The sequence below is a fragment of the Podarcis liolepis genome (assembly GCF_965112155.1).
Source record: "Podarcis liolepis genome assembly, chromosome: 13".
In the NCBI taxonomy this organism is placed as follows: Eukaryota; Metazoa; Chordata; class Lepidosauria; order Squamata; family Lacertidae; genus Podarcis; species Podarcis liolepis.
The window spans coordinates 42,803,643-42,821,639 of NC_139573.1; the positions used below are offsets into that span (position 1 = coordinate 42,803,643).

The window sequence follows — 17,997 nt, forward strand, 5'->3', positions numbered from 1 at the left end:
GCGGGCAATCACAGGCAGAGGGTCGAGCGGAGACAATTATATTCCGCATGCTAGCAGAGCAAGGGTTTTAAAAATAGACATGAAGGCCTCCTCTGGTCTGGCAAAGAAAAAGAGGAAGGAGAGAGAGAGATTCACGATTTGAATGATGAACCTGTTGCTCCTCTTTCGCAGCCAGAAGCATCTCAAAGAAAAGCAGGCCAGCATCAGATCTGGGAAGAGCTTGCCGCACCGTACCTGGGAGGGGAGAATCTCACCTGCCTGTGTTCAGCAAATCCATAAAAGAAGAGGCACACATGCCTTAACTGTCAGTGACTCCCCTGATAGGAAGCATTTTTTTTTTTTAAAAAAAATGCAGCTACATCCTCTGATCCCTGGATTCTTTTGCTGGGTATGACTGGATTTGACACTGTTTGACCTAGCATACCTCCTCCTCCTTTCTTTTTCTCTGTGCTACTTTCTCTGTGCTCTCTTCCACTGCTGCAGTCCCATTTACACGCGCAAACGTGGCGGGCTAGCCTAGTGATGATTTGGAGCATGAAAGTGTGCAGGATAGACATCCTTAAGAAGGGAGATGGAAGGCGTCTGACGGCGACCTGCTCCACATTTGAACGGAATATGAACAGCGCTTCCTGGGTTGTCTTCTGAACCCTGATGGTTGAAGTCAGGCTCCGCAGAAAGTGTTGGTAACTGAACTGCCTTATTTGCAAGGTTCGTAACTCAGGGCTGCTCAGAAGCAGGAGTTCAGAGTCTGAATACTTGGGCCATACTCAAGGGGAAAGTTCACCATTAATTCACTGTACCCAAATGCAACATACAGAAAGAAAACAGGAGTATTGTGTCACTGCTGGCAATGCCTAAGGCCATGATGGCAGTCAGTTAAATCAAAGTCCTTCCACATTGGGGGGGGGGGCGCGGGGGGTTAAACGCCATAGTGTGTCTTATATTGTGTCTATGGCAGTGCAGTCTAATAAAGATGTTGCTTATTCTCCTTTCGATGGCTCTGCCAGGGGCTCCTGGTGCCTTTGCGGGGTGGGTGTCCAAGCGGGCATCATCCCCATTGGTTAGTTCCTACATCACAAGTGCACTTTTGACCATGTGCAGATCTCAGATGCTTAGGTGGGCAAGAGGCAAGGATATGGGTCTGTCTTTCATCCTTCCAAGCCAGGAAGGAAGACGAGCAGCCACACACACCTACAAGAAAGGAGGCGGATCAGGCTACCTAGGCTTTTCCTTTTGTGTTCTCTGCCGAGGCTCATCCTCCACTAGCTCCATTATTATTATTATTATTATTATTATTATTATTATTATTATTATTAAGTTGTGGGTGAACATATCAGACGACACAGCAATTCTTCAAACAGCTCTTGGTTATTCACAGGCCGGAACAGAACTGAACTGAAGGGTTCAGCCAGCCTGCTTATAGAGCTCCACTACAACGCAATAGTAACAACTTTCTGTAACTATCCAATCACTGAATGTCACTTTCAATTCCTTATTTGCATATGTGAACCTGAGTGAAAACTATCTACAGTATCCTCCCGATGGCCCAGGGTGAGAACTTCAGTACATAACAATAATTATTATTATTATTATTATTATTATTATTATTATTATTATTAGAATTTATACACCGCCCTATACACGGAGGTCTCAGGGCGGTTGACAAACAAGACCACAACATATAAAATCAAACCAAAAGCAATAACCCAATAACACCCCCCCCAAAGAACCAGGTTCTAAAAGGGTGCTAGATGTCAATAAGATCAACCAAAGGCCTGGCTAAAAAGGAACATTTCAGCCTGGCACCTAAAGATATACAATGAAGGTGCCAGGCGAACTTTCCTGGGGAGAGCATTTCACAGGTGGGGAGCCACTGCAGAGAAGGCCCCGTTCTCGTGTTGCCACCCTCCGGACCTTTTGAGGAGGAGGCACACAAAGGAGGGCATCAGAGGATGATCTCTGGGTCCGGGTAGGTTCATATGGGAAGAGGTGGTCCTTGAGGTATGGTGGTCCTGAGCCGTTTAAGGCTTTATAGGTCAAAACCAGCTCCATACCTTCCTCCTGTTGCTATTACCACAAAAAAACCCACTTTCCCCCCATTTTCTTGGAGCCAATTAAAAAAAGTTTTTTTTTTTAGAGGATGGGGTACACAGATCAATCATTCCGGAGGTACGTTTGCAGAATTCTGCCTGACAGAGAGCAAAAGAGTCCCACTCTCTTTTTCCTGTTGGTTTTTTTTTAAAAGTAAAACCCATACCAAGTAAAATTTAAAAATGAATTTCCCTTCTGCAAAGGGCACCCCAAAATCTTTCTTTTGTGGAATTTTTCTTTTTAATAAAAAAAAAATAAGTTGTAGTTTCATCGTTGTCGATCCTGCAGATGGGTTGGATTAAATCATCTCAGAGGGATCGTCCTACTTTCAGTTGCACAGTTTCTGCCTTCTTGTCATGAGAAACTGTCCGCTCTCATTGGCAAAAGATAAATAATAATAATAATAATAATAATAATAATAATAATAATAATAATAATAATAATAATAATAAATATCCCACCCATATGGCTGAGTTTCCCCAGCCACTCTGGGCGGCTCCCAATCGAGTGTTAAAAACAATACACCATTAAATATTAAAAACTTCCCTAAACAGATTCCTGCACTGAAGGAGGTTGGACCCTCGTGATCACTTCCAGTTCTAAAATTCTATGAGATGAAGACAGAGAAACGGGCTTTTGTGGGCTCCATACTGATGCCAGCACTCCTGTTCAAGATGGTTGTTCTGCCAGCCCTTATTTACAAGGGTTTACATACAGTTCCCTCACAGGGTTCCTAGCATAAGCCTGCACAGGATTTCTCCTAGTTGATAAAGGGAGAAAGAGATGGGAGTCTGGAGACCAGATGGCACCTAAGGAACTGTGCACACTTAGAATCATAGAATCATAGAGTTGGAAGAGACCACAAGGGCCATCAAGTCCAACCCCCTGCCAAGCAGGAAACACCATCAGAGCACTCCTGACATATGGTTGTAAAGCCTCTGCTTAAAGACCTCCAAAGAAGGAGACTCCACCACACTCCTTGGCAGCAAATTCCACTTAATTCATAGTATCTGACTGCAACAAACTGCCCTTTGGCATAGAGTAAAAGTAAAGGGACCCCTGACCGTTAGGTCCAGTCATGGCTGACTCTGGGGTTGCGGCGCTCATCTCGCTTTATTGGCCAAGGGAGCCGGCGTACAGCTTCCGGGTCATGTGGCCAGTATGACTAAGCCACTTCTGGCAAACCAGAGCAGCGCATGGAAATGCCGTTTACCTTCCCACTGGAGCGGTACCTATTTATCTACTTGCACTTTGATGTGCTTTCGAACTGCTAGGTTGGCAGGAGCAGGGACCAAACAACGAGAGCTCACCCCATCGCGGGGATTCGAACCGCTGACCTTCTGATCAGCAAGTCCTAGGCTCTGTGGTTTAGCCCACAGCGCCACCCGCGTCCCTTTTGGCATAGAGTAGGACCCACTATACCAGCAAGGTATTAGGAACCTGAAATTCTGACTTCCTCCTCACTTTTTGCCTATCCACACATTAGTTCATCCCATTGTCCTTTGTACAGCAGAACTTCTATCTCTGAGGAAATGCAACAATCCATCATCTGCCTGGGGTCATTGGACAGGCATGCGGAGGTGTCACCTTGGATGATGACAGGAAATCGTGCCAGAAGGAATCCATATTGCTTGCCACAGTAGAAAGCAGATAATAATGATATAATAAAAATAATTTATTATTTATATCCTGCCCATCTGGCTGGGTTTCCCCAGCCACCCTGGGCAGCTCCCAATAGAATCTTAAAAACACAATCAAACATTAAAAACTTCCCTAAACAGGGTTGCCTTCAGTTGTTTTCTAAAAGTCAGATAGTGGTTTATTTCCTTGACATCTGATGGCAGGGCGTTCCACAGGGCGGGTGCCACTACTGAGAAGGCCCTCTGCCTAATTCCCTGTAGCTTTGCTTCTCGCAGGGAGGGAACCGCCAGAAGGCCCTCAGTGCTGGACCTCAGTGTCCGGGCAGAAGGATGGGGGTGGAGACCCATCTGCTTCACCCAACCAAGTCTCTGTTACACATGCCAGGTGAAGAACACACAGGGATGTCAGGAGAAGCAACCTTTAAATCTGACTTTGGTATAATCAGATGACTTGGGGTCACAAGGCAGAAGTAGCAGGTCCAGCCACCTGGCTGGCAAATAAATGCATAAATAAAATAGTTGCTTACTGTCTTTCCTGTAGTAGAGGATCTCCAGCTTACACTCATCGGTTCCCAGCAATGCCTGCCCCAGCTGCGCAATGGAGTTGTGCGTTGTGTCCGGCCCGGTGAGGAAGTCGCAGGTGCAGGGGCGCTGCATCACCTCCACCCGGGAGTAGCCAAACATCTCGCAGAAACCATCGTTGCAGTAAATGATGGCACAGTTCTCCATCTGAGCATTGGCAATAAGGAACTTGCGGTCTTGGGGTAGAAATAAGAGAGACATGCCAAGGGTTACTGTTATGTACTAAGCTTGGGTCCTAGAACAATAGGCAAGTAGGATCCTAGAATGCAATAACTGATTGGCTTGCAGGAAAAGACCAATCAGGCTCCAGGAGGAATTTAATCAGCCTATTAGGCTGGTAGGATCATAGAATGCAACAACTGATTGGCCTGCAGGAAAAGACCAATCAGGCTCCAGGAGGAAGTTAATCAGCCTATTAGGCTGGTAGGATCATAGAATGCAACAACTGATTGGCCTGCAGGAAAAGACCAATCAGGCTTCAGGAGGGAAGAAGAATCAGCCAATTAGACGGGACTCATTGTGTAAAGTTACAGATAGGTAGACGTGTTGGTCTGCCATAGTCAAAATAAAAAAATCCTTCCAGTAGCACCTTAAAGACCAACTAAGTTAGTTCTTGGTATGAGCTTTCGTGTGTATCTGAAGAAGTGTGCATGCACACGAAAGCTCATACCAAGAACTAACTTAGTTGGTCTTTAAGGTGCTACTGGAAGGAATTTTTTATTTTCATTGTGTAAATAATGTATATTTACATTATTACATTACATTATGAGGTTTTTTTTGGGGGGGGATTCAATCACTGTTTTACAAGCTGCAATAAAAAGCATAAAATCACTACAGGACTCCGAGTATATTTCAGTTACCATGAAGCCATCGACTGGGCAATGCAAAAGATGGATCTAGAGGCTGCTGGTGCCAATTCAGAGCATGGAAGTTTCTCTTTTATTTTCTTAAGTATTTATTACATATATCGGTCACTTTCTCTTGCCCAGGACAACACAAAGCGACACATGCAAACAAACAAAAACCAAAAACCCCACATATATAAAATAAAATGAAGGGGGAAATAAATACATTAAAAACATCGCACCTAAAAGGCCAGAGTTAATTAAGTGTCCAAGGCCTAGTTATAGAGGAAAGCTTTTTGCCTGGTGCCTAAAGATATATATTAGTGGTTCAGGCGAGTCTCCCTCTGGAGAGCAGTCCAAAAATTGGGAGCCACCTCAGAAAAGCCCTGTTCTCATGTTGTCACCCTCTGGGCCTGTAATGGAGGAGACACACAAAGAGGCACATAAAGAAGGGCCTCAGGTGGTGATTCCCTTCCAACTCTATGATTCTCTGGTCCCTTCCAACTCTATGATTCTATGACAGACAACAGAGAGGCAAGTTGCATACAGGAAGCAGATTATGTAGAGCTTGACCCATGTTGTTAGACAGATAGGTTTCCTCATGATTTTCTGAACTTAAGGCAAGAATGGTAGCAATAAGCACCAGCCATCTCTTTCCTGTGCCCATGTTCTCATTGTATTACTCAGAATTACCTGCTCTGGTAGTAGATGCATGTGATTGGGGGAAAAAGTGTTCCTCACATGTTAAAAAGTTTTTATGTGTTTGTTTAGTGTTGTTTACGTTGCAATGGTAGGGAGTACTAAAAAAAATATATTCAAAAACTTATGGCATGTGGTATATGGCTTTCTTTCTAAATAAGATGAATGGTATTTCTAAAGAAGATAGTGAGGCAATGGCATAAGGTAAAGGTAAAGGTACCCCTGACCGTTAGGTCCAGTCGCAGACGACTCTGGAGTTGCGCACTCATCTCACTCTATAGGCCGAGGGCCGAGGCGTTTGTTCTTCCGGGTCATGTGGCCAGCATGACTAAGCCGCTTCTAGCAAACCAGAGCAGCGCACGGAAACACCGTTTACCTTCCTGCCGGAGCGGTACCTATTTATCTGCTTGCACTTTGGACGTGCTTTTGAACTGCTAGGTTGGCAGGAGCTGGGACCGAACAACGGGAGCTCACCCTGTTGCGGGGATTCGAACTGCCGACCTTCTGATCGGCAAACCCTAGGCTCTGTGGTTTAGACCACAGCGCCACCCGTGTCCCGTAAAAGAAGATGTCAATCCTTTTAGTGAGGCAATGGGATACCATGCAACAAATCAGCTCAGCATCAAATCAACGCCTGCATCTAGCTTTTAACTCACAGTGAGTCTCATTTTTACGAGGCTGCTCTACCAACTAAGCTATCCCAGCTGAGAAGAAGCTTGCAGATGACCAATGCCATGTGGAGAGAAGCCAGGGATACATGAGCAGAATATCTCTTTCTGCAGTGAACAGGGGTACATAGACTCTCTTTCCCATGAGTAGCTGACACACACCCCCACACACACCCCCACACACCCGGTACAGGTAACTTAAGTATAGCATAACATAATGTAAACTCCACAGATTTACCGTGGGTGATAATTGCCTAATAAGCAATTTAATACTGGAGACATGGGCATATTTATATACTTCACAGATTTATACCCCACTTGACAGGCACACCCAGATCAAAGCTCATTATGATAATATAAAACAAGAAAGCCAAGCACAATTTACAACAGTAGAACAAATCATACAAAAAGTTAAAATGCTAAAGCAGATTACAGTGGTGCCCCGCAAGACGAATGCCTCGCAAGACGGAAAACTCGCTAGGCAAAAGAGTTTTCAGTTTTGGAGGTGCTTCGCAAAACGAATTTCCTATGGGCTTGCTTCGCAAGACGACAATGTCTTGCGAGTTCCTGCTGGGGTTTTTTTCCTCCCCCCCTTTTTCTAAGCCGCTAAGCCGCTTATCAGCTGATCCGATCCGCAGATAAGCCGCTAAAAGGCGCTAATAGCGCTAATCCGCTAATCCGTCAATTGGCTTGCTTCGCAAGACGAAAAAACCGCTAGACGAAGAGAATCACAGAACGGATTCTTTTTGTCTTGCGAGGCACCACTGTAAAACTATCACAACTCTCTAAGCATCTGTCAAAACAAGAATGTTTTTAGCGCCCCTGAGCAAACACTCTGAAGGTGATCTTGAGATGTAGAAAGAAACCAGGAATGGTGACAAAGGAGAGGCACATCCGCCAGCCCAAAGAATCATGGGAATTGTAGTTCACCCCATCAGAGCTACAGTTCCCAGGATTCTAGGGGTGCCTGTTTGCTTTAAATGCCTGGTGTGTGTGCAGCCAAAGTGTTGTAGCAATGGGCTATGTTATCCTCATGGACAATTATTCATAAGGATCAGCTAAGGAGATGTCAGGGAAGCGGGTGGCGCTGTGGGTTAAACCACAGAGCCTAGGACTTGCCAATCAGAAGGTCGGCGGTTCGAATCCCCGCGACGGGGTGAGCTCCCGTTGCTCGGTCCCTGCTCCTGCCAACCTAGCAGTTCGAAAGCACGTCAAAGTGCAAGTAGATAAATAGGTACCGCTCCAGTGGGAAGGTAAACGGCATTTCCGTGCGCTGCTCTGGTTTGCCAGAAGTGGCTTAGTCATGCTGGCCACATGACCCGGAAGCTGTATGCCGGCTCCCTCGGCCACTAAAGCGAGATGAGCACCACAACCCCAGGGTCGGCCATGACTGGACCTAATGGTCAGGGGTCCCTTTACCATTACCTAAGGAGATGTCAAGTGAAGTAAACATGTGACTGTCTGGTACAACAATCTGTAGTGGGCCAAGGTATGTATGTATGTATGTGTATGTATGTATTTCCCGCCCATCTGGCTGGGTTTCCCCAGCCACTCTGGGCAGCTCCCAACAGAATATTAAAACATGATAAAACACCATACATTAAAAACTTCCCTAAACATTGAAACCAAAGACAATTCTTTCAGGCTAAACAAGGGTAGCTCTGCTGCTGCAGCTGACAAAAGACTTCAAATAAATGGAAGAACACCCAAAAGGCTAGATCTCTTAATATTGTTTTAAGACACAGCCTTGCCTTGGGAACTGGGAAAAGAAATAGTTTTTAACATTTGTATTGCTGAAGTGAAATTTAGCTCTCCGCCGTGACCATGTGCTTTTCATCATCATTGTGTTTCATGCCTTGAATAACCTCATCATTCTGATCTTTACAGGAAAAGCTGCTTTTCTGTTTCCTGCTCGTTTTGCTTTTAAGGTACAGCCAGGTCTCAACAAAGAGGCAACATTTTATTTTAGGTACAATCTATGACTTTGCTTTAGATTATTAGGTCATGGAACTTGCCAGAGGAGAGGCAACCCTAGACTTAATCCTAAACGATGCCCTAAACCTGGTGGGACACGTCAGTGTTGCCAAACCAAATCAGAACAGTGACCACGGTGCTATGAAATGCAACACATACATCAATAGATTGTTACCTAGGTCACATCAGATTTCTAGGTAACAAAAATAAGAATCCTAGCTTCTAAAGAATGAAGGGATCAGCTTATGCAGGGAGACATGTGTTCCCCCAGGCTGTTTTGGGGAAGTCCCTTCCCACCTACCTGACGTGATACATGATGTCAGATGTGGAGCAGGTAAGGATGTGGCTTCAAAGGGATTACCAGGAGTTTATTTTTTATTTTTTATAAAATATTTATTAAGATTTTCAAAATATTACAAAATAAAAATAGAAAAAATAAAAATACAAAATAAAAATAATTAAAAACAACTCAATCTTTCCATTACTTATTTTTCATTAGCTTGTTTCCCGGACCTCCTCATGCCTCCCTTTTTCGTATTCCAATTCAGTTTGTTGGTTCAGCAAATCCTTCCCCTCTTTGTTTATCCAAATCTTTAATCTTAAAATATTATAACATTAAATCTTTACCTATTAATAATCCATTTTTCATATTCCCTTATAGTATTGCAGCTAAAAAACCCTTAGTTTCTATCCAACATCATTCTAACATTCATTAATTTTACAATATTTCTGTAAATAGTATTTAAATTTCTTCCAATCTTCTTCCACCGACTCTTCTCCCTGGTCTCGGATTCTGCCAGTCATTTCCGCCAGTTCCATATAGTCAATCACCTTCATCTGCCATTCTTCCAGAGTGGGTAGATCTTGTGTCTTCCAATACTTTGCGATGAGTATTCTTGCTGCTGTCGTGGCATACATAAAAAAAGTTCTATCCTTCTTTGGCACCAATTGGCCAACTATGCCCAGGAGAGAGGCCTCTGGGTTCTTCAAGAAGGTATATTTAAATACTTTTTTCAATTCATTATAGATCATCTCCCAGAAAGCCTTAATCTTTGGGCACGTCCACCAAAGGTGAAAGAATGTACCTTCAGTGGAATTACCAGGAGTTTAACAGGCGCTCCCAGTTGCTCTTTTACTGGAACCAGGTGCACTCACAAATGCCCATCAGCTGACAGGTGGTAAGGATGCATCTTGCTAAAGAAGGAGGAAGCAGTTTGCATTTGATGGAAACTTCTTCTTGCTCCCAGTCCTGCTGCTTGAAGCCACCTCCTGCAGATCCTTTCAAGCTCTGATTTGGGGGGCCCTGAATTTTGAACTGTTTTGGGGGCCCCTTCACAGCCAGCAATGAGGCTGTTATCAGTGGGGTTGTTCCATGACAGATCATTGCAAATTTTATGCAAGTTTGAGTTTTGGGGTATCCACTTAAGTACTTTCGTGAACTCACTGCTATTCCTCTAGGGTCCTGAGCTCTGATAAAAGGGGGGGGGGGTTGGCATTAGCCACAGCAGAGCAGCCAACATACTGAAACACACTGGCGGATGAAGGTGGCGACGGGGGGAGCGGGCCACCCTGGGTGCCATCTGGGGGGGCGACATCACAGCTGCCCCCCAGGATGCGAGCTGCCCGCCGCACCCCCTGCGACATGCGTCACACCCCCTGTGGGCGGCATGCCCCCTAGGACATGCACCAGCCACCCCCACCCCCTGCGTGTACGCCGCTCTGGGTGCTGGAGCATGTAGCTCTGCCACTGCCGCAACACTCAACCTTTACAGCATGAGAGCCAGTGTGGTGTAGCGGTTAAGAGCGGTAGACTCGTAATCTGGGGAACCGGGTTCGCGTCTCCGCTCCTCCACATGCAGCTGCTGGGTGACCTTGGGCCAGTCACACTTCTCTGAAGTCTCTCAGCCCCACTCACCTCACAGAGTGTTTGTTGTGGGGGAGGAAGGGAAAGGAGAATGTTAGCCGCTTTGAGACTCCTTCGGGTAGTGATAAAGCGGGATATCAAATCCAAACTCTTCTTCTTCATCTGCGCTGCTGACTCTCAAACTTTGGGATTGTTGAAATATATCCAACAAAAAATTAATAAATTTTGCCTCATGTGACTCAAATTGGGTCTCCTAGACCCAAATATTTTAAGCAATGTGGAATGAAGTCACTTCTAGGCCCCCTCTGGGATTAGGGGCTTTATTTATTTCATAGTAGATCTGCCCCTGGGTGGATCTTGCAAGTCTTCCCTTGCTTCCTGATTCAGCCTCTGAATTTTCTCCCTTCTCGCAGCAGCAGCAGTGGTTAAAAGCAGGGCTTCCCAAACTTTTCATGCTGGTGACACACTTTTTAGGCATGCATCATTTCATGACACAGTAATTCAGTTTTAGTAGCAAACTGGAGGTTAAACTAACCTCCTTTAAGAGTGCAGGGGAGCATTTATGCAACACATTGACACATGGCAGCCGACACGCTAATGTGTCACAACACACAGTTTGGAAAGTGTTAAGTAGTGGGTGAACATATCAGACGACAGAGCAATTCTTTAAACAGCTCTTGTTTATTCACAGGGCAGGACAGAACTGAACTGAAGGGTTCAGTCAGCCTGCTTATATAGAGCTCCAGTACAATGTAACTGTAACAATTTTCTAAAACTATCCAATCACTGAACGTCACTTTCGACCCCTTATTTGCATAACTATCTACAGTATCCCCCTGCTGGCCCAGGGTAAGAACTTCATTTCATAACAGAAAGCTCCGGGTTAAAGTGAAGTTGAAAGGGAGATACCTTAAAAATGGGCAAGAAGGACAAGAAGAAGTTTGCAAAACATATATGAGGTGATGAGGCAAGGGGAAAGAAGCCTGTTTCTGATATATTGAAATAATTGTTTATTGTTGGCCTTTAGCAATATGTTCTTTGATTCGTAAAAAATTAAGATGAAGAATAAGTAGCTATTTCAATACATAAGAAGACAGAGAATGTGTCAGAGCACCAGACAAAGAAAGGAGGATACAGCGATTGCAAAGAAGTTCCCATCCATCTTTACTGTGAAAAATATTGGACAGATTCCCATTTCTAAATCACTTTTTCCAGAAGGGTGTTCAGAGAACTGAACCAAAAAGAGGCGATGGGAGATAAAGTTCTAGGGCTAACTGCCAAATTAAAACAAACAAATCACCAGCTCCCGATGGCATATACACGCAGCAGTTCTCAGAGAACTAAAATGTGAAATTGCTCCTCTCCTAAGAAAAATATGAAGCATGTCACTAAGATTGTCCTTCCTTTCTAGAGCGTTGGAAGAAAGCCAACACAACGCCAGTCTTTTTTAAAAAAGGCAGTCAGCTAGCTCAATGTCTGTTTGGGGGTAAAGAGGTGGAAAATATTTAGCATTTTAGAAGAACAGCTTCGCCCAAGGAGGAATCAATGAGTTTGCCAGAGGGAGGCTTCACCAATCTTGTGTCGTTCCTTGAGAATGTCAATAGGCATGTAGGAAAGGCTGATGCATTAAACAACAGTAAACCTCCTGAGTAACAGCCATGGAATAAGACGACAGGTCCCCTTATGGATCAGGAACTGGTTAAAGAACAGGAAATGGGATAAATGTAAGAATGCAACGGAGGCAAATAAGCAGCGGCGTCCCCAAGGATCTGTACTGAAACTAGTGCCATTTCAATCAATGTTATTCGTAAATCATCTGCCAAGACCAGCAAGGAAGCCAGCCGAAATATACTCAGAGTCGAGAGTGGATTTCATGCTCTTTATTCAGCTCATAGTGGGAGGAGGAATGAAAGTTTCCCCAAGTATCTGCTTTATATACATTATTTACACAATGGGCTGCACGTGATTGGCTAATTCCAGAATTCTCCTGTAGGCCAATCAGGTTGTGGATTCACTTTTATCTGGAGCTGGATTGGGTGGCTCCTGCCGACCAATCATACTGCTGCATTGTTCTAGGACCAACCAGACTGCTGCATTCTGAATCCTATTGTTCTAGGACCAATCAGACTGCTGCATTTTGGATCCTATCGTTCTAGGACCAATCAGACTGCAGCATTTTGGATCCTATTCAACTCAGTACATAACACCAATATTGTGGATGGTACCATTTGCCCAACCACCAAGTTGGAGAATATCGACGCAGATTATGTTCAGTTTTGCTCTCCCTGTCTCAATCATGAGAAAGTTGGGAAAGGCACAGATAAGAGCAACTAGACCATCCAAGTGGTGCAGCTGGAGCATCTTCCCTGTGAAGGAAGGTGTAATCATTTGGGTTTTCAAAAAATAAAAATAAAAAATAAGATAAATATTGTGTGGGTAGAGGGGGTGGGAACATGAAGAACCTTATGCCAGTGGTTCTCAACCCATGTGCCGTGGCACCCTGGGGTGCCTTGAATGATGGTTGGGGTGCTGTGGGTAATACTGGCCTCTGTCCCTCTTGCCTTTGCTCCCTCCTCTGATGGCCTCTAGCGTCTCTGCCTCCCAAAGACTTGCACAGTTGTTTGTTGCAGCAGAGGCTGCCAGGAGGACTCCCAAGGAGAGGGGAGAGGAGAGGACGCTGAGGGAACACTCCACAAGGAACCGTGTTCAAAAAAGGGTGAGGGGCTGCCAGCTCTGCAGACAAGGGGTGACATAACTGGACTCCTGAGCCTCACAGGGGTGCCACAGAAAGAATGTTGTTGGTCAAGGGAGCCGTGGACTCAAAAAGGTTACAAAACTCTGACTTACAAAGTTCTGTACAGTGGTACCTCGGGTTACAGACGCTTCAGGTTACAGGCGCTTCAGGTTACAGACTCTGCTAACCCAGAAATAGTACCTCGGGTTAAGAACTTTGCTTCAGGATGAGAACAGAAATCGTGCAGCAGCAGGAGGCCCCATTAGCTAAAGTGGTGCTTCAGGTTAAGAACAGTTTCAGGTTAAGAATGGACCTCCAGAACGAATTAAGTTCTTAACCCGAGGTACCACTGTATTGTGTGAAGGGAGTGGAAAGTAAGAACTTTCCCTCCTTCTCCGATAGTCCTGGAACTTGGGCTCTCTCCATGAACCTCACGGGAGCAGGATGGCAGTAGATTCGGGACAAACAGGCAAAAGTACTTATGCATACAAAGCATATTGTTATAGATGGAGGGGGAGCTCCCCTTTCCCCTATAAATGAATAAATAGTAGGATTTGGGGGTGTGATGGGGGAAATACAAGCTGAAGAGGAATTCCTGAGCTTTGTTGTTGTTTAGTCATTTAGTCGTGTCCAACTCGTCGTGACCCCATGGACCAGAGCACGCCAGGCACTCCTGTCTTCCACTGCCTCCCGCAGTTTGGTCAAACTAGCTTCGAGAACACTGTCCAACCATCTCGTCCTCTGTCGTCCCCTTCTCTTTGTGCCCTCCATCTTTCCCAACATCAGGGTCTTCTCTTCTCATGAGGTGGCCAAAGTATTGGAGCCTCAGCTTCAGGATCTGTCCTTCCAGTGAGCACTCAGGCTGATTTCCTTCAGAATGGAGAGGTTTGATCTTCTTGCAGTCCATGGGACTCTCAAGAGTCACCTCCAGTACCATAATTCAAAAGCATCAATTCTTCAGCGATCAGCCTTCTTTATGGTCCATCTCTCACTTCCATACATCACTACTGGGAAAAGCTAGCCTATGCAAAAGGACCTGGCCAGTCTAGGGCCATTAAGAAACAATACATCAAGAGCCACTGACAATGCAAAATAACTGTTCTCTCCCCCACCCACCCACTTGCCCTGAGGTGTGAACCGAGCATGGGGTTCGGCAGGTTGCCAGGGTAGCTGGGTGTGAGGCGAGAGGAAAAGAGAGTTTTTTAGCAGAATGTTCTGGGAAGAAGAAGGAAGAAGAAAGACTGGCATCCATCTTGGGCAGGCTGGCTGAAGGCTGGCTACACTGCTGTGGGGTACAAACCCCTCTTGAAAAGACCATGGTGTAAGATCTGGACTCCCTCCAAGCAGACTGGAAGTGTAAATAGGTGAATAGACTATATTTCTTAACACTACATCAGTCTGGCACAGGGATTCCTTGTCTGGCACAGTTCTGCCGCATGTAGTTTCATCCATATCCCAATTACCGGTAATCAAAATCCTTCCCCTCCCCATTTAGAACAATGGGGCCACATCATTTCACTTTCCCCCAGCTTATAAAACTATAGCACACAACTGAGAACTTGAGTGATGGGAATGGTGGTGAAAGGGTACTTTGTACAATGGGAGGACTCTGCTGAAGCAGCAAACAGCTAGCTAAAGTCTTCCCTAACTTAAGAAGAGACCTATGGAAAGGGATGCTAAAGAGACTCATTTATGCACAAATGTGGGTATCCTGGCATTCTGAAGCCTACAGCGGAATGATCACCCCCTTCTATTTCATGTTGTTGTTGTTTTGTCGTTTAGTGGTGTCCGACTCTTCGTGACCCCATGGACCAGAGCACGCCAGGCACTTCTGTCTTCCACTGCCTCCCGCAGTTTGGTCAAACTCATGCTGGTAGCTTCGAGAACACTGTCCAACCATCTCGTCCTCTGTCGTCCCCTTCTCCTTGTGCCCTCCATCTTTCCCAACATCAGGGTCTTTTCCAGGGAGCCTTCTCTTATCATGAGGAGGCCAAAGTATTGGAGCCTCAGCCTCAGGATCTGTCCTTCCAGTGAGCACTCAGGGCTGATTTTCTTAAAAATGGATAGGTTTGATTTTCTTGCAGTCCATGGGACTCTCAAGAGTCTCCTCCAGCACCATAATTCAAAAGCATCAATTCTTCGGCGATCAGGCTTGTTTATGGTCCATTTCTTTATGTTCCATTTCTTCTTTATGGTCTATTTCATAGGTTCCACCAGTTTTTGCAGCAAATTAATGAGTGGTTTGTGGCTCCGTGCAAGAGGGATTTTCAAATCATTACACTACATAACAATGTTGTGTATGTTATGCTGGCAGCACTGCTTCCAAACAACATTTCTGACCATTAGCTGCTATGGCAACAAATCACCTATACCAGGCCAACACCATAGGTATTCAAAGGCCTATTCTCTACTTAAAAGAAGCTGGATGTTTTTGAACATGATTTCTGATGTAATAAAAATGTAATGGAAATGTCTAAATGTACCACCTTGGACTCCTTAGAGTAAAGGTGGGATACGGTTGCAATAATAAATGAGCAACATAAAATCAAGATTGGGGGGAAGGATGCGGGGAAACCCTGTACAGGCACCGGGGGGGGGGGTTCAACTTGAATTCTCAGCCTGGGATACTCATCTGGACCAAAGCAATTTTTTTTTTTTTTTGCCTCCCTGCTGATTTTGACCCCTTCGTGGATCACTGCCTTGCCATGGCGAAGGGGCTTGAATAACTCAGAGAAGCTATGAGCTATGCCGTGCAGGGCACCCAAGATGAACAGGTCATAGTGGAGAGTTTTGACCAAACGTGATCCACCTGGAGGAGGAACCGGCAAGCCACTCCAGTATCCCTGCCAAGAAAACTCCATGGACAAAGACAACAGGCATATAATTTGACCAAACTGTGGGAGGCAGTGGAAGACAGAGGTGCCTGGCGTGCTCTGGTCCATGGGGTCACGAAGGGTTGGACACGACTGAACAACTAAACAACAACAACTGATTTTGTCAGCCATAAAATCAAAATGAATGTTGTGCGGCCAGCAGCATGGTGTAGTTCAACAGTGTATTGGACCAGGAGATGTGTTGGGTACAGTATATTGGACCATGAAGCGTATTGGGCCAGTTACACTATCTCTCAGCCTTAACCCACCTCAAGGGTTGTTGTAAGCTTAAAATCGGAAGAGGGGGAAGAACCATGAACCATGCCCAGAGCTCCTTGGAGGAAGGGTGTGACACCATAAATGTAACAAATAGGAAGCTAATGGCTTACCATTAACAATAGCCATCTTCCCTCTCCATGCCTGAGTGCCTCTTATATGTTAGCATCTGCTTTGGCTGGAGCCGTAGAAAATTATTCAGCACCGGGAGGCCATTTGGAGGATGGCTCTTAGCACAATCCTTAATTAATTTCTGATTACACGTACTGAATTTATCCATCCGCAGTGCAATTCTTTCCAGCTTCTATGCACTCTGCTTCTGCGTAACATTAGGAGTGGAGTTATTTGTCTTTCTCAAGACTCCGATACAGACGCTGCTAATGGGACAACTCAGGATGGAGCGGCTGCGTGCCCTACTTTACAAAGGACATGGCTTTGTTTGAAGGGGCTGTCCTGCCCAGCCCAAGTCCTGCTTAAAAGATAAAGAACCAAGAAATGTAGAGTTGGAAGGGACCATGAGGGTCATCTAGTCCAACCCCCTGCAAGGCAGGAATCTTTTGCCCAATGTGGGGTTTGAACCCACAACCTTGAACTTAAGAGTCTCATACTCTGCCGTCTGAGCTGTCCAGTGAGACTTGTTACACAACCTGGTGTCCCTCCAGAGGTTTCGAGCCTGCAACCCCTATCAGCCCCAGCCAATATGGCCATTAGTTAGGGATGATGGGAGTTGTAGTCCCCCAAAAATTGTGAAGGTTTCCAGGTTGTGGAAAGCTGTTATAACACGTATTTCTAAATTTGCATATGCAGACATGTGTCTTCTCCTATGTTGGGTTTTGACCCTGTATTTCCCTTTTGCATTAAATGGTCACCTTAACTCAAAAGTAAGTACCTAAGCACATCTGGCTTGCAACCCAGAGAGTCATGTAAACTACCAGCATTTAAGAGGTGCTGTGTTCATGCTTCTTGGACGTCACACCCTTGAAGCCTTTCTACCCAGATGTGTGAAGGCTGACCGTGACTACTGGGTCTTGCGGGAAAGGCAGTCTTGCCACTGCTGAGAGGCACTCTCCTCTTTCTGAACACTTCACACGTTCAAGAGTTAAGTGCTGGCACTGCAGAGAGTTTCTGGGAGCGAGCCCTGGTGATTGTGAACTCGAATTCAGAGCAGATGTTGCCAGGTCCCAGATTGAGCACAACCTACAAGCTGATGCCTGTGACTTCAGAGCCATTGCCAAAGACAAAGACCTTTCTAAGCTCATGCATGCAAGACAGATGGTGGCTTGAGGTGAACTCATGGCTTCCCACCAATAGCATTTCAAACTTAGACTGAGCATACACTTATTATTAGCACGATTTTGGTGGTCATAACCCAGTCCCAACCCCCCAACAAGGTTGACTCAGAGAAGCAAGCCTTCAGAGTTCAATAGGATTTAATGGCTGTTATGTATGCTTAGAGGGACGCGGGTGGTGCTGTGGGTTAAACCACAGAGCCTAGGACTTGCCGATCAGAAGGTTGGCAGTTCGAATCCCCACAACAGGGTGAGCGCCCGTTGCTCGGTCCCTGCTCCTGCCAACCTAGCAGTTCAAAAGCACGTCAAAGTGCAAGTAGATAAATAGGTACTGCTCTGTCGGGAAGGTAAACGGCATTTCCGTGCGCTGCTCTGGTTTGCCAGAAGCAGCTTAGTCATGCTGGCCACATGACCCGGAAGCTGTACGCCAGCTCCCTTGGCCAATAAAGCAAGATGAGCGCC

General features: G+C 45.5%; 1 protein-coding gene across 4 annotated transcripts in view; it reads right to left on the reverse strand.

Annotated features, from left to right (window-relative positions):
- The window catches only part of KCNH6 (potassium voltage-gated channel subfamily H member 6), a 125,430-nt gene that overhangs the window by 100,269 nt on the left and 7,164 nt on the right, over positions 1-17,997 (reverse strand). For 2 of the 4 annotated variants that reach the window (XM_083469467.1, XM_083469471.1), the window contains exon 2: positions 4,259-4,489. In XM_083469467.1, coding sequence (XP_083325593.1) covers positions 4,259-4,489 — 231 coding nt within the window. Of the gene's footprint in view, positions 1-4,258; positions 4,490-5,400; positions 5,589-17,997 lie in introns of those variants that run through there. The other 2 variants (XM_083469468.1, XM_083469469.1) reach the window with 2 other exon arrangements.